This window comes from Neltuma alba, unplaced genomic scaffold, assembly GCF_004799145.2.
Source record: "Neltuma alba isolate B1F8T4 unplaced genomic scaffold, ASM479914v2 tig00012824_pilon, whole genome shotgun sequence".
NCBI classification, from domain to species: domain Eukaryota; kingdom Viridiplantae; phylum Streptophyta; class Magnoliopsida; order Fabales; family Fabaceae; genus Neltuma; species Neltuma alba.
In genome coordinates this window covers 121,421-134,586 of record NW_021637216.1, presented here as the reverse complement: position 1 = coordinate 134,586, position 13,166 = coordinate 121,421, and the positions used below count along the sequence as shown (strand labels likewise).

The window sequence follows — 13,166 nt, the reverse complement described above, 5'->3', positions numbered from 1 at the left end:
GATATGATTTATTATATCACTTGTAAGAACTGATGGAAAGAAAGATCAAGAAACTCTTCCCACTTTTAACCAAGAAAGTATTGTTTTAAAATACAGAAAACTTTAAAATCATTATGCTCCGTTTGGATAGAGAGAAAAATTGGAAGGAAAGAAAACGGGAGGAGAGAAAGTAGAGAAAAGAGAAAACTGGAAAGAAAATATTATCACCTTTTTTGTTTAGATAGACGAAAGAAAATAGAGAAAAAAGAAAATAAGCAAAAACATGAATGACCAAAATATCCTTATATAGAAGAATATATCATATTTAAAATCAAAATCAATATTAGAATAGCAAAATGATATTAACGTTAACATGATCAAAAAATTTATAATCAAATAATTTGATAAACATATAATTTCATAATTTTGTATTTTAAACCAAATAATTTTAGAGAAAAATATTATTTTTGAAGGTTACAAAGTGGATAATTTTTAAAATGAAATATAATTAAAAGAAGTATATAAATTAAACATGATCCAATATCTTCGAAACCAATGTCATTCCAAATCCAAAATAGAACCATAGCAAAAACATTCCCACAATAATAAACATGGATAAGAATCAATCTTGAAGAGAGAGAAAGCAAAAGCATCAAGTCAACATCAGGGAACTAAAATTATCTCCCAATTCTATCAACTCAAGCAGAATTGCAGGAAAACCATGAAATTTTAGTAGCAGTAGTACAAAGGAATTATTTTCTCTCCTATCTCAAACGTGAAATCATGAGGGACACGGTCCATGAATTAGAATGGTTGAAAGGAAAAAGAGTAGAAAATAAAAGGGAAAAGATGGAGTAGGGATAAAAGGAAATATTCACCTGATAGTCGAAGCAATGATGGAGCTACGATGGTGTTTTGGACCTAGCCCTTGCGTTTGTATTAAGAAGAATGATTTTGAGTGGAGTTTAGGATGGGAGGCACGGCTAGGTACGTGTGCAAATTTTCAGAATTAAAAAAAAAAAAAAGGAACACACAAAGGAAAAGGGGCAAGTACAAAAAAATAAGTTTTCTTCCCATTTTCTCTCCATATGTGGAGAGAAAAGTTGGAAGAAAAATATGGTGGGTCCCACACCTTATTTTCTTTCCAACTTTTCTTTCCTCTCATTTTTCCTCCCCCATCCAAACAGGAGAAAACACACTTCTCTCCCTATTTTCTTTCCTAGTTTTCTTTCTTCTTTTTTTCTCCCCATCCAAATAGGGAGTTAGCAACGACACATAAAAGTATACTGACAAATATCTTCCTTAGTAAAGTACCAGACGCCTAAACTCATGTCTTCTTTATAGTGTATATATGTTCAATAATATATTGTTGGTTAGAAAGATGAAAACTGAGTCATTCAGCAGATGGATGCTTGTGATGTATTTCAAAAACAAAAAGAAGTTTTGATGGATACACATTTCCTCCACTGCTAAATTTGTAATTTTGATGACAGCGCTGCTTCAAGACGTGTTGAAAATCATGCATATTAAAATCCATCTATACTTAACGTACTTGGCAGGCATGGTGGGATCTCCCACTGTACAACTGATAAGATGAGAAAACCTAGAGATGGAATTTCACCGAAAAGAAAGTAAAGCTTCCATAAGTATTTCTCAGGCAAAATCCCTTTAATGTTTGTGAATAAGCTATGGTTTTTTGTCTTGAGATAAACAAAGAAATAAATCATTAGAAGGTGATTGATTGTGGGGTGATGTTTGAAAGTTTTGAAATGTATCATGAAAGAGAAATTTCTTTTTTGGATCTAATCGCACATTTGAATGAGAATCTACATCATGGGACACCTTTCATGGCATGATGGATTATGTCTTTGATAGATAAATACTATCTCATATATTTAATATAGAATTCAATAACTAATTTATCAAAATTAAATAAATTAGTTAAGTTGGTTAATTATAATAAATGAGTTTTCTTTTTTCTAAAATGCCATTGTTAATGTGCATTGGAACTACACCTCTGCAGGATTATTTGGGGGAGAAATAGATAAATATTGAAAAAAATAGATTTGAATCTTTTATTTAGGATCAAATTAAATTTTCATTCAGCTCTTATATTAAGGACAAGTAGCATTACAACTATCAAATTTTTTGAAATGCATGGAGTGCTAATTTTATTTTAAAAGTAGCATGGAATAAAATGAAACGTTGGTAATTTTAAGTTTCTTATTTTGAAAAATAAGAATAATTTTAGTTGAATGAAAATAAGCCTAAATAAATCATATCAGTCCCTCTTTAAACAAATGCTCAACTTAGAAAAAGGAAAAAGGGAAATGTGGTGGGTGGTGGGTAGCTTCCTAGTTCTCCCATGTTTTTCTCTGCCACCACTTTAATTTGAACCCTTCAACGAACAAGCTTGTAATCATTACCATATAATTAGAGTTAAGAGATTAAACAGATTGCACGAAAGCTAAGAGATGAACATGAAATCTGGGATCATTCTTCTGCTAGTTTTCTTCCTCTTTGTGGGGGTCGATTCAAAAAAGACTTCTCTTAAACGTAGTGATTTTCCTGAGGATTTCTTATTTGGAGCTGCTACTTCTGCTTACCAGGTTTCATTAATTGATTATTCCATTAATTACATTTCTAACTGTTTGATTAATATTAGTTAATCTGGTGTACGTGATTATTGATATTAATTTCTTGTGAGAATTAAGGTAGAGGGCGCAGCAAAGGAAGGAGGTAGAACCCCTAGCATATGGGACACCTTCGTTCGACAGAAAAGTAATTATTCCAATATCACATTGCCTCTTACACAATATTCTTATTTGTTTTACTATAATGATTAATTAGCTTTGAAACATAACGTGTTTTTTTGTTCATAACCAAATGTCTTTCTTATTAGTTTTTTGAGATCAATCACGTTCACGTTCCTAACATTTAAATCAAAATCCCACAAACTTCATTATGAACGACTTAATGATTTAATTTTGAGATTATTGACATAATGTTTACGTACATCTATCATATCAGATAAGATAAGTAACTCTAGCACTGGAGATGTTGCTGCCGATTCATACCACCATTACAAGGTACTTAACTAATTTTGCTGCACACACACACACACACACACACACACATATATATATAATTATTTATTTTTTTGAATTATATATTATGGAAATTTGAGAAAATTAACACTTTTTGCAGGAGGATGTGGAATTAATGAAGGACATAGGGTTTAACGCATATAGATTCTCTGTCTCCTGGAACAGGATACTACCTGGTGATGATGATGATGAGAAATTAATTAAATATATAGTATATAATAATCATTTTAAATTTATTGCCATATAATATCAAAAATTTAGATAAACAAAACTAATTAACAGAGAAGTTTTGTCATCTCAGGGGGAAACCTCAAGGGAGGAGTGAACAAAGAAGGCATCGCATATTACAATAATCTTATCAATGAAATTAAGGCAAAGGGTTTGGAACCCCTTGCAACTCTATTCCATTGGGATCTTCCTCAATCCCTTGAAGATGAATATGGCGGATTTCTGAGCTCCAACGTCGTGTAAGCATTTTCGTTGAATCTTGCTTTCATCACTAATATATTCCCTTCAGTCTATAATATTAATCACTTTAACTAATTCATCAAAATCAACAAATGATGATAGTTAACTCGTTAAATATGTCTCAGATTAAAATTTTATTCCAATTTTACCCATCACGCTAAGTGAGGTCGTGAAGGATGAAAAGCACAAGGAATCAAGTTGAAGCATTACTTACACGGACAAAATTAACAGATAAACATTAACTACATAATAGTTAAGTGACTTATATTGTGAAACGGAGGAAGTACTCATGATAAGAACCTAATAAAACTAATAATTAATCAGTAATTAGATTGAGTTTGAGGGAGACAAATTAAAACCCTTTAAAATAAGACCTAATACAAGCAAAGAGACGAGTTATTAGATGGATTTTGATGTGTTTGTGAAATAATATGCAGGAATGATTTTAAGGACTATGCAGAAGTGTGCTTCAAAGAGTTTGGGGACAGAGTGAAGATGTGGGCAACTATAAATGAGCCACTCACCTATAGCACACAAGGCTATGAGCATGGCCTGTTTGCCCCAGGAAGATGCTCAAGCTGGCTCAAGAAATGCACTGCAGGCAACTCAAGCACTGAACCCTACATCGTCTCTCACAATCTCATTCTCGCTCACGCCGCCGCAGCCTCCCTCTACAAAAACAAGTACCAGGTTGTTACTTACTACTGTACTAAGTAATAAATAGGATATATTAATTCCTTTCACTAGTGCAAAATACTACCTTCGGTCCTTAATATAAGAGTTATTTTGACTTTTAATTTGATCCTAAATATAAGAATTCAATTCACTTTGTCTCTCATATTTATTCATTTTTTTCAAAATAGTCTTTATAGTAATTGCACGTATTAAAAATCCAATCAAATGGCAGTTTTAGTTAATACATTATTAGCAAGAGTAGTTTAAAGATGATAACATCTAATTATTACAAATAATTAACTCAACAAACTTTCTTAATTTGGTTAAATTAATCGACTCGTTCTTATAATACGAATAAGAGGTAGTGCTAATTTAAAGACGACTTCTTTTTTCTTTTTTTTCCTGTCTGCGTCTATTCCAATTTAACAGATCAGATGTGAAAATCACTATTCTGTGTTGCTACCCCAGATGCATGCAGTCGCGAAAATGTATTCATTTTACTTGAGAATTTATTTATATACGGCCATGATCAGTATAACAGAGTTTTTATACATATAAAACATCAAAACACGTGAAGCATGTCAAAAAAAGGGTTTTATGTGTATTACGTGAAGTTCATCAGAACAAAAGTTAATCATTACACCATTCACATAAACTTATGGGCAGCATAATTTGTTAATTAGCTTTCTATGTTTTATTATCCATTGATGCATGAAGAGTTCACAAAAAGGGAAGATTGGCATAGTACTGAACGCTGGATGGCAAGTCCCAATATCTGATTCTCAGAAAGACAAAGATGCGGCATCAAGGGCCATCGATTTCACCTATGGCTGGTAATAAGTTTAATTTATCCTTAATTCTCATTAATTAATCTTCTTTTAAGCTAATAATATAATTCAATAATCTTCTTAAATTGGAAGGTACTTGGAGCCTCTAAAGTCAGGATCATACCCGGAAGAAATGGTGAAGAGAGTTGGGAAGAGATTGCCAAAATTCTCAGAGAAGGAATCAAAAATGGTGAAAGGTTCATATGACTTCCTAGGAGTGAACTATTACAGCTCCAGTTATGCTGCCGATGCTCCTTGCTCCAACGTTAATCACACTGCTTTCTCTGATGCTTGTGTTTCTGTCACAAGTAATTAAGGAAACCCTCCTCTCTCTCTCTCTCTCTATATATATATATATATATATATATATTTTTAATCACTGAAAAAACAATTATATATATATTCACCATCAAATTCATTTATTTAACGTCTTTTTCTGGTTGAATCATTAGGCGAGAAAAATGGAGTCCCCATCGGTCCAGTGGTAATTAAATACAAGCTAGCTAGCTAGGGTTTCATATATTAATTAATTGTTAATAATTAAGTATTTATTTGATAAAGTGTGCATATAAATTTTGCAGGCAGCTTCAAGTTGGCTATACATATATCCTGAAGGACTTCATGAGCTTCTGGTTTATACCAAGAAAAAGTTCAACAATCCTGTGATTTATGTAACGGAAAATGGTAATTTAATTTTAATTCACTGATGAGATTAAGACATTACAAAAAATTTAAAATACATAGCTCTCATAATATATTTAGTTGGCTTTTCTTCACTAATTTCATGAGGAATGAATCAAATTTAATTTGCAGGAGTCGATGAAGCTAACACCGGCAAGATGGACCTGAATGACAAACTAAGAATAGATTATATCAAGGGCCATCTTGCTCAAGTCCAGAAAGCCATCAAGTAAGTAAATTTATTTTATACAATATATATAATAATTATGAAACTATGCTGATGAAATTAATTATCCTAAGTTATACAAAATTCCCTGAATATCCCTTTGATCTTTAAATTTTTACAAGGAACCCCCCTAAACTGTCAATTTTCTGCCACCAATTATCCTGTTATATCTCACTAACAGAGCACATGCATGCACCCTCTTAAAAAAAATTTCGTGCAAAAAAAAAATCTCAAATTTTGAGTTATATTATTTTAGTGAAAAAATAGATAATTTAGTGACTTTATGGAACATTTTAAAATTCATGACAAAAGGTTATCTACACATAACCCAATATTCATATTAATTTGTTTATTACTTCCTCCAATCTCAAATACAGGAGTTAGTTGAGGAATTGGATTTAATTATAAATATAAGATTTAAATTTACTTTGTCTCTTATATTTATCATTTTTCAAACTAATTTACCCAATTTATGATCATGCCATATTTATTATAACTAATTAATTTATTAAAATTTATATAAAATGCAGGGATGGAGTGAACGTAAAGGGATATTTTGAATGGGCATTATTAGACAACTTTGAATGGGCGGATGGATACAGTGTTCGATTTGGAATGGTTTATGTTGATTTTGAGGATAAATCCCTTAAGAGGACCCCAAAGAAATCTGCTCATTGGTTCAAAAAATTCCTCCAGAACCATGAAGAAGGACGGGACAAACAATAAATTAATATTACATAATTATTATACATACACACACGCAATAATGTAATATAATAATATATCTACATGAGATGCAAATTAACGTAGTATTGTTGCAAAAAAAGCAAATATTGTAGTATAATATAACCATTTGAGGAGTTTTTTCTTTTTTAAAATTTTTGATGGTTGGCCCAACGATAATGGGTAGTGTTTTGCGAGAGGTGCCTCTCCTTCTTGTATTTAAAAAAAAAAAAAAAGGGAAAAAGTGCACAAATTTTTTACCAGTGAATACACCCAGCTCTTATAATACATATATTATTTTTACACAAAAAAAGAATTTATATAAGTTGGGTCTCAAGAGCTTATTAGAACTATAACATACCTCTAGACTTAAAGAGTACTTACAGAAGTATTTATAGATCGCCCACCAATTAGATCCTTACATCGGCAACAGGATTCAAATTTATGACCTTGTGAGTTGTGAATTGACTCCTTATCAATTGGATCAACTCTTATTGGCTTTTATAATACATATATTGAATAATGTTGATATTTTTCCATGATATGGATATTGAAATGCTGCGTGGTTTTATTGGTTGGAATGTTGGATCACCAATGTAATGGTGCATGAACTTGGGCTCGGGAGTAGGCCCAAAAGGGAACTCATTGGTCAACTAATGCCCTTTCGAGCCATTTATGGTGAACATGTTCAGAAGCGAAACTTAAAACTTTTTTACGTGAAAAACGTAAAAGATAAAAATATATATACATATATGGTAATAATTAATTTTTCTTTTCTTTTTTACACTTACCTAGTATTCAATACCATCCATCCAACTTCGAATATTATCATATTTATTTCCTTAATTGGAGGTATCTAAAATTTAGTTTAATTTAATATTTAATATATTTTGGTTAAAATAAATATGATAAAAACTTATTTTATTACTATATAAAATAAAATATTAGTGTAATGTTGAAGATAAATTTTTTATAGATTGAAGAGAAGTGATATGAAAGAATGCAGCAGAAAAGGAAGGCGGGCTGAATCCTATAATTGCATTGGCATAGGCCGCAACCTGCAAACAATTGTATTGAGATTGCATATATATTACTCCCTCCGTTTCTTATTATAAGAAACGAATAACCGAATTATGTTGATTAAAAAAGCAGTTAAAAGTAGTTAAGAACAATCAATGTGTAAAAAATATAATTTTTTTTTTCAAAAATACCCTCATTAATAAGGAGAGAGAGTATGAGAGAGAACAATTAAATTATTGAAAGAAAGAGAAGTGAGAGGGAGAGAGTGTGTGAATTGGAGACAATAAATATGGGTAAAATAGGAAATCAACACAAAAAAGTAGAGACAACTTTTAAGTGTCTCTTATATATAGGAACATGCCATAAGCACCAAATGTCTCTTATAATAAGGAACGGAGGGAGTATATAGGTAAAATTATAACTTTGATCTTTTAACTTTATACAAGGCTTTAATTTAGTCTCTTGATTTTTAAAAAATATATTTTTAGTCTTTTAATTCTAAAATTATTTGTCTCAAATGATTTTTTTTTTTATAATCATAATTCTTTTGAAAATTAAACTAAGTACATTGACATTAGAGAATGTTTTATCAATATTTATAATCTCAATATCATTAATTTTTATTAACAATGTTAGAGTTAAAAAAATTTTAAATATATTTTTTAAAATTAAAGGACTAAATTAAAATCTCGTAAAAAAAAATGCTTTCACATTATATATTAATTTATATGTGAATAAATGGAATTGCTTGGTGAATATGGGGAGAGAGAAGGAAGTGAGAAAATATAGGTCTTTTCTGGGGGGAGAAGAACAAGAAGGGATGGGTGTGTAAAGAAGAAATGAAGGCACATGGAGGAGGGGGACATAAACTCACATGTTGTGCTCTCATTGCTATCTTCTCTTCAATCAATTAATGCAATTCCCACTTTTCTTTTTCTCTTTATTTGTTTCACCCTTCTCTTCTATTATCATCTAATATTATAGATTAAATAACATTAGCAATATCATTAATAGAGAAGTGATTTTATGTAATACAAAATGAATACATCTGAAGAGTCTTGCCTTATCAAGTATAAAAACACTTATTTTAAGTGGTTTGAAATTACTCCTCCGATACTAAATATAAGACCCTTATACATATTAATATATAAATATAAGACCCTTATACACACTAATATAAGGGTCTTATATTTAGGACCAGAGGAATATAAATTAAATGTTATATTCTGAATCAGAAGTAGCATCCTACACAAAATTAAACTCTAATACTGGTGATAGATGGGGGAAATGAATTTGCACATATACATGTTTTATTAATCCCGTCAAAGTACAAAGAATTTTTGTTTGACCAGGGAGAATCAACAAGCTCTCTCTTATATATACATGTGTGCGTGTGTGTGTGGATATTATACACACTTACAGTCACACACGTTGTTACCTGCAAAAGGTGGGCTTCGATGGTTGAAACTCACATGGGGATCAGACATGGAACATTGGGGAAGAAGCTATTAGTTTGTGACAAACACCTGACACACTCCTTCAGCTTATCCTCTCATCCCAATAATACACACTTTTCAGACACATCAACTTCCCCTTCTTCTTTTTTAATCACTATTTTATGATAAAAGCCCACTCATGATTGGTATATCCCAAACCAAAGAGTGCAAGTTTAAATTTCAGGGGAAATTTAATCTGTATTTTCAATAATATAATTTTTTCTCTAGGTACAAGTATCCTTCTATCCGAAATAATCTTGTTTGAAATGTTATCGGGTACCGAATGTGACCAGCTCTCCTAATAGCCGGATTTTGGTTCGTCATATTGTAAAGGACTAATCTCTTCTACTAAATCCAATAACCTTGATGGCTCAGTAATACTACCTCCAGTCTTAATTATAGAATTTCATTTATAGATTACAAATGATATCTTGTAATTAGCGCCGGAAGTAATATAGATATATTCTCACGTGATTTTAATACTGTTCAGAAGAGTCTTTAATGTTGAGGGGCCTGAGGAAGGTTATGGAGGGCTTGTGCAGGCCTAAGTGGACACAAACCCATTGAGTGAGTCTTGGATAAGAAATTAAATGAGAGTTTAATGTAACCAATTTTTTGTCAGTTTCCCCGTGGCGTTATGTCATCCTAATGTCCATTCATCAGAGTGTTATTTTTTTTCTTTTTTGCAATAAAAAATAAATATGTCATTAATTGGATTCATATGTGTATGACTCAGTCCAAAGCTAAAACAAGATTAATTATTTATTTAATCTTGTTTATGAATTCTACGGAATCACAAATTAAGAAGATACAGATCTCTGGGCATATATAAACTACACAATACTACCAATATTTCTTATTTTTAAAGGACATAACGGTCAAATAATCTCCATTCTCAAATCACATGCCTGGTTTTCCAGAATTTTGGACCCAGTTTCAGTCTTCAAACCAGTCCTCTCTGAATAGCTCAGAGCTCTTTGTTTTCATTCAACATTTATATTCCAACTTGCTTGCCATGCATGTGATGAAGTGACTTTTTTACAGTTTACTTTTTTTTTATTTATGTTCTTGTGTTAAAAAAATCCTTAAAAATACCTCTTAAATTTCAAAATCTTAAATCAGAAATTACTATAAAAAATATATTGTCGTTTGCGTTTCAAGTATAATTAATTGCTATTAAAATGTAGTAAATAAGACTTATTTAAAATTTTGAAATTCAAGAGGTTTTTTTTTTCTCATTGAATATTATAAAAAAATTACTGCAAATTTCACACCAGCAATTTAATAACTAAAAATTAAAAAGTTTATACTACCTCCGATCCTAATTATAAGACCCAGTTGACTTATTTGAGGAGATTAAGGAAATAAGTTAAGTTAGTTATTTGTAATAAATAAATGTTGTCATTCCTAAAATATCCTTGCTAATTAAGTGTATTGGCTACAACTATGATTATTAGAAGGACTATCTTGGAAAAGAATGCATAAATATGAGAGACAAAATAGATTGGGGTCTTATAATTAGGACCAAACAAAAAGTCAAACAGGGTCTTATATTAAGGATCGGAGGTAGTAATAACGAGCAGTATATACCTATTGTAATTTCTTGGACCCGTTCTTGTCATTGACTCATTGCATGGGGCTCATTGACTCATTAATATGTACCTACTCACATGCTTTTCCCAACATTATATTTACTTTTCAAGACTAAAAATTATTATGAGATTTGGAATTGTTATTATAATCTTGTGATATTTAGTTTTTTTTATAGTAGTATATTTTTGTGTTCATGTGCACAAAATTCATGAATGATGGTGGACATACATTATTTTCTTCAGCTGCACTCAAAGTCAAATTCCCAGTGTTATGATATCTTTGGGATTAAGTAATTTAATTAATTAATTACACTTCTTTTCCATCAAAATTATGTCACAAGCGACCCAGTAAATATTAAAAAATTAGATATGATCATCGTCATGTGGAATTTCTAAATGAATAAAAATATTAATAATTGAAATAACAATTAATTTCATTGTAAATACAGCATCTTTCACTCATATTTGAATGTCTTTAATTATAATAATTTCAAATGATTATTTATTTGAATTCAACAAATATTGGAAGATTCTTCGATCAGCTTCCAACCCTACGTACCTACCTAAGCCAATGCGTCATGAAATTATTTACTCACCCACACCTAATTCTCTATCCCTCATTATTATCACAATTATTTCAATATAATAAATATATAAGACAACTCATTTATTTTAATTAATAATCCGCTTAATTACTTACATATTCATTAGTCTATGATGCCTATTAATTATTGCCACATTATATATTACTCGTGAATTTGATTAACTAACAACCTCATTGCCTTCTACTATTCATAATTTCGTATTGTTATTTCTCTCACTTAAAATATATAGTTAATGTTTCTCCCATATATATTATAAACCTATATGCTCTATTGACTATTGTTACCTAACGAAGAATTACAATAAAGATTATTAATTAACAATAATTGGTAGCTAGTTGTTCTATTATTATTAGTCAAAAGTGCACAATCTGAACGGTTGAACCATTAACTCTATATTCGATTTTATTTTCATCTCTTAGCTTTATTAAGTATTTTTGCAATCATTAAACCGTAACACAGTTAGTTTAACTGGCACAAAATTCAAATATTATACTTTTAAATGTTGACAAAACAGTCTTAAGTGTTGGTATATTAAGTTTAATTTTAAAGATAATAATGAAGTTATAAGACTAATTAACAAAAGGTATATTTTTATCTTATTATTATTAATATATCATTATGAGTCAGTACTATTTATTATTGTTATTATCATTATCGTTATTGTGATTATTATTGCTGTGATAATTAAGTAAAGATTAATTTTTGTGGATTTCAATTAATTTATGTGCCAATATTGGCATGCCACATTATTTTACCAAGACCAAAAGTATATACTATAAAAAGGAAAGCAAAAATTGTACTTGCAAATTGATCCTTATGGGGAAAAAAGAAGATAGTCAAATTAATTATATGTCATGTCACATGCCTCCCTCGCTAACTAAAACAATTATCTTAGGATTATAATTATACTCTCATTTCATTATTCATCTTTATTTTATAGCATATTCCTAAAGTCATCTGGTCCCATGTCTATATGAACCCTAATGGTGTATTCATGCAACCTTCTTTTATATATATATATATATATATATATATATATATATCAAACAAGAATATAGAATGTTGTAATTCGCTGGAGAGCAAAATATAACTACATATATATATAATTAAATTATTTACACCTTTTCCTCCCTTTTCAATATATATATATATATATATATATAAAGCTTTGTCATGCTTGCTAGAATTAGAATCCAAATGCATAAAGTTATATATATATATATATATATATATATATATATATATATAAGCTATGGCTTGGACAACTAATCAAAGTAGTACAACCACCTTGGCCTAATTAATATATCTATATGGGAGTTGTCAAGGTATAGTGGTTACGAGAAGATTACAAGATCGATCGACCACCTAACTAATGCAAAACCACATAATTAATATATCCAAACCCTAAATATTCATCATCTTCTTGGGGTCTATCTCAAACGTTTCAATCTGTTTTGTTAAGATGTGACAATCAGTTATTGATTTTCTGAATTAATTTTGGACCAAAGTTGTTCAATAATTGTATGTTTATATAAAATTCGTGGTTGTTAATTTCTAAGTCATTTATTTTAAACACTACATATCATATGGCTTGTTTGATTAATTTGATCGTGATCTCTATAAGATAGTTCAATAATTTGAATGTGTCAAAGAAGGTATACCAACCGAAAGGAAAGAAGAAAACAACGGGGGGGAAAAATAAATGAAAATTTTAATTAGAATAAGACCACACCAAAGATGGAAATTATGAATTATGAGAAAAGAGGC

The 13,166-nt window shown here is 30.1% G+C and overlaps 1 protein-coding gene across 1 annotated transcript; it reads left to right on the top strand.

Annotated features, from left to right (window-relative positions):
- Nucleotides 1–2,459: 2,459 nt before the first annotated feature.
- LOC114731339 (beta-glucosidase 12-like) lies at nt 2,460–6,689 on the top strand. Its single transcript, XM_028918481.1, has 12 exons — nt 2,460–2,588; nt 2,694–2,760; nt 3,010–3,068; nt 3,187–3,262; nt 3,388–3,553; nt 3,992–4,244; nt 4,947–5,062; nt 5,150–5,364; nt 5,509–5,540; nt 5,638–5,740; nt 5,870–5,966; nt 6,494–6,689. Exons 1-12 carry the CDS (start codon nt 2,460–2,462, stop codon nt 6,687–6,689), a joined length of 1,509 nt encoding a protein of 502 aa, XP_028774314.1.
- Nucleotides 6,690–13,166: the final 6,477 nt, after the last annotated feature.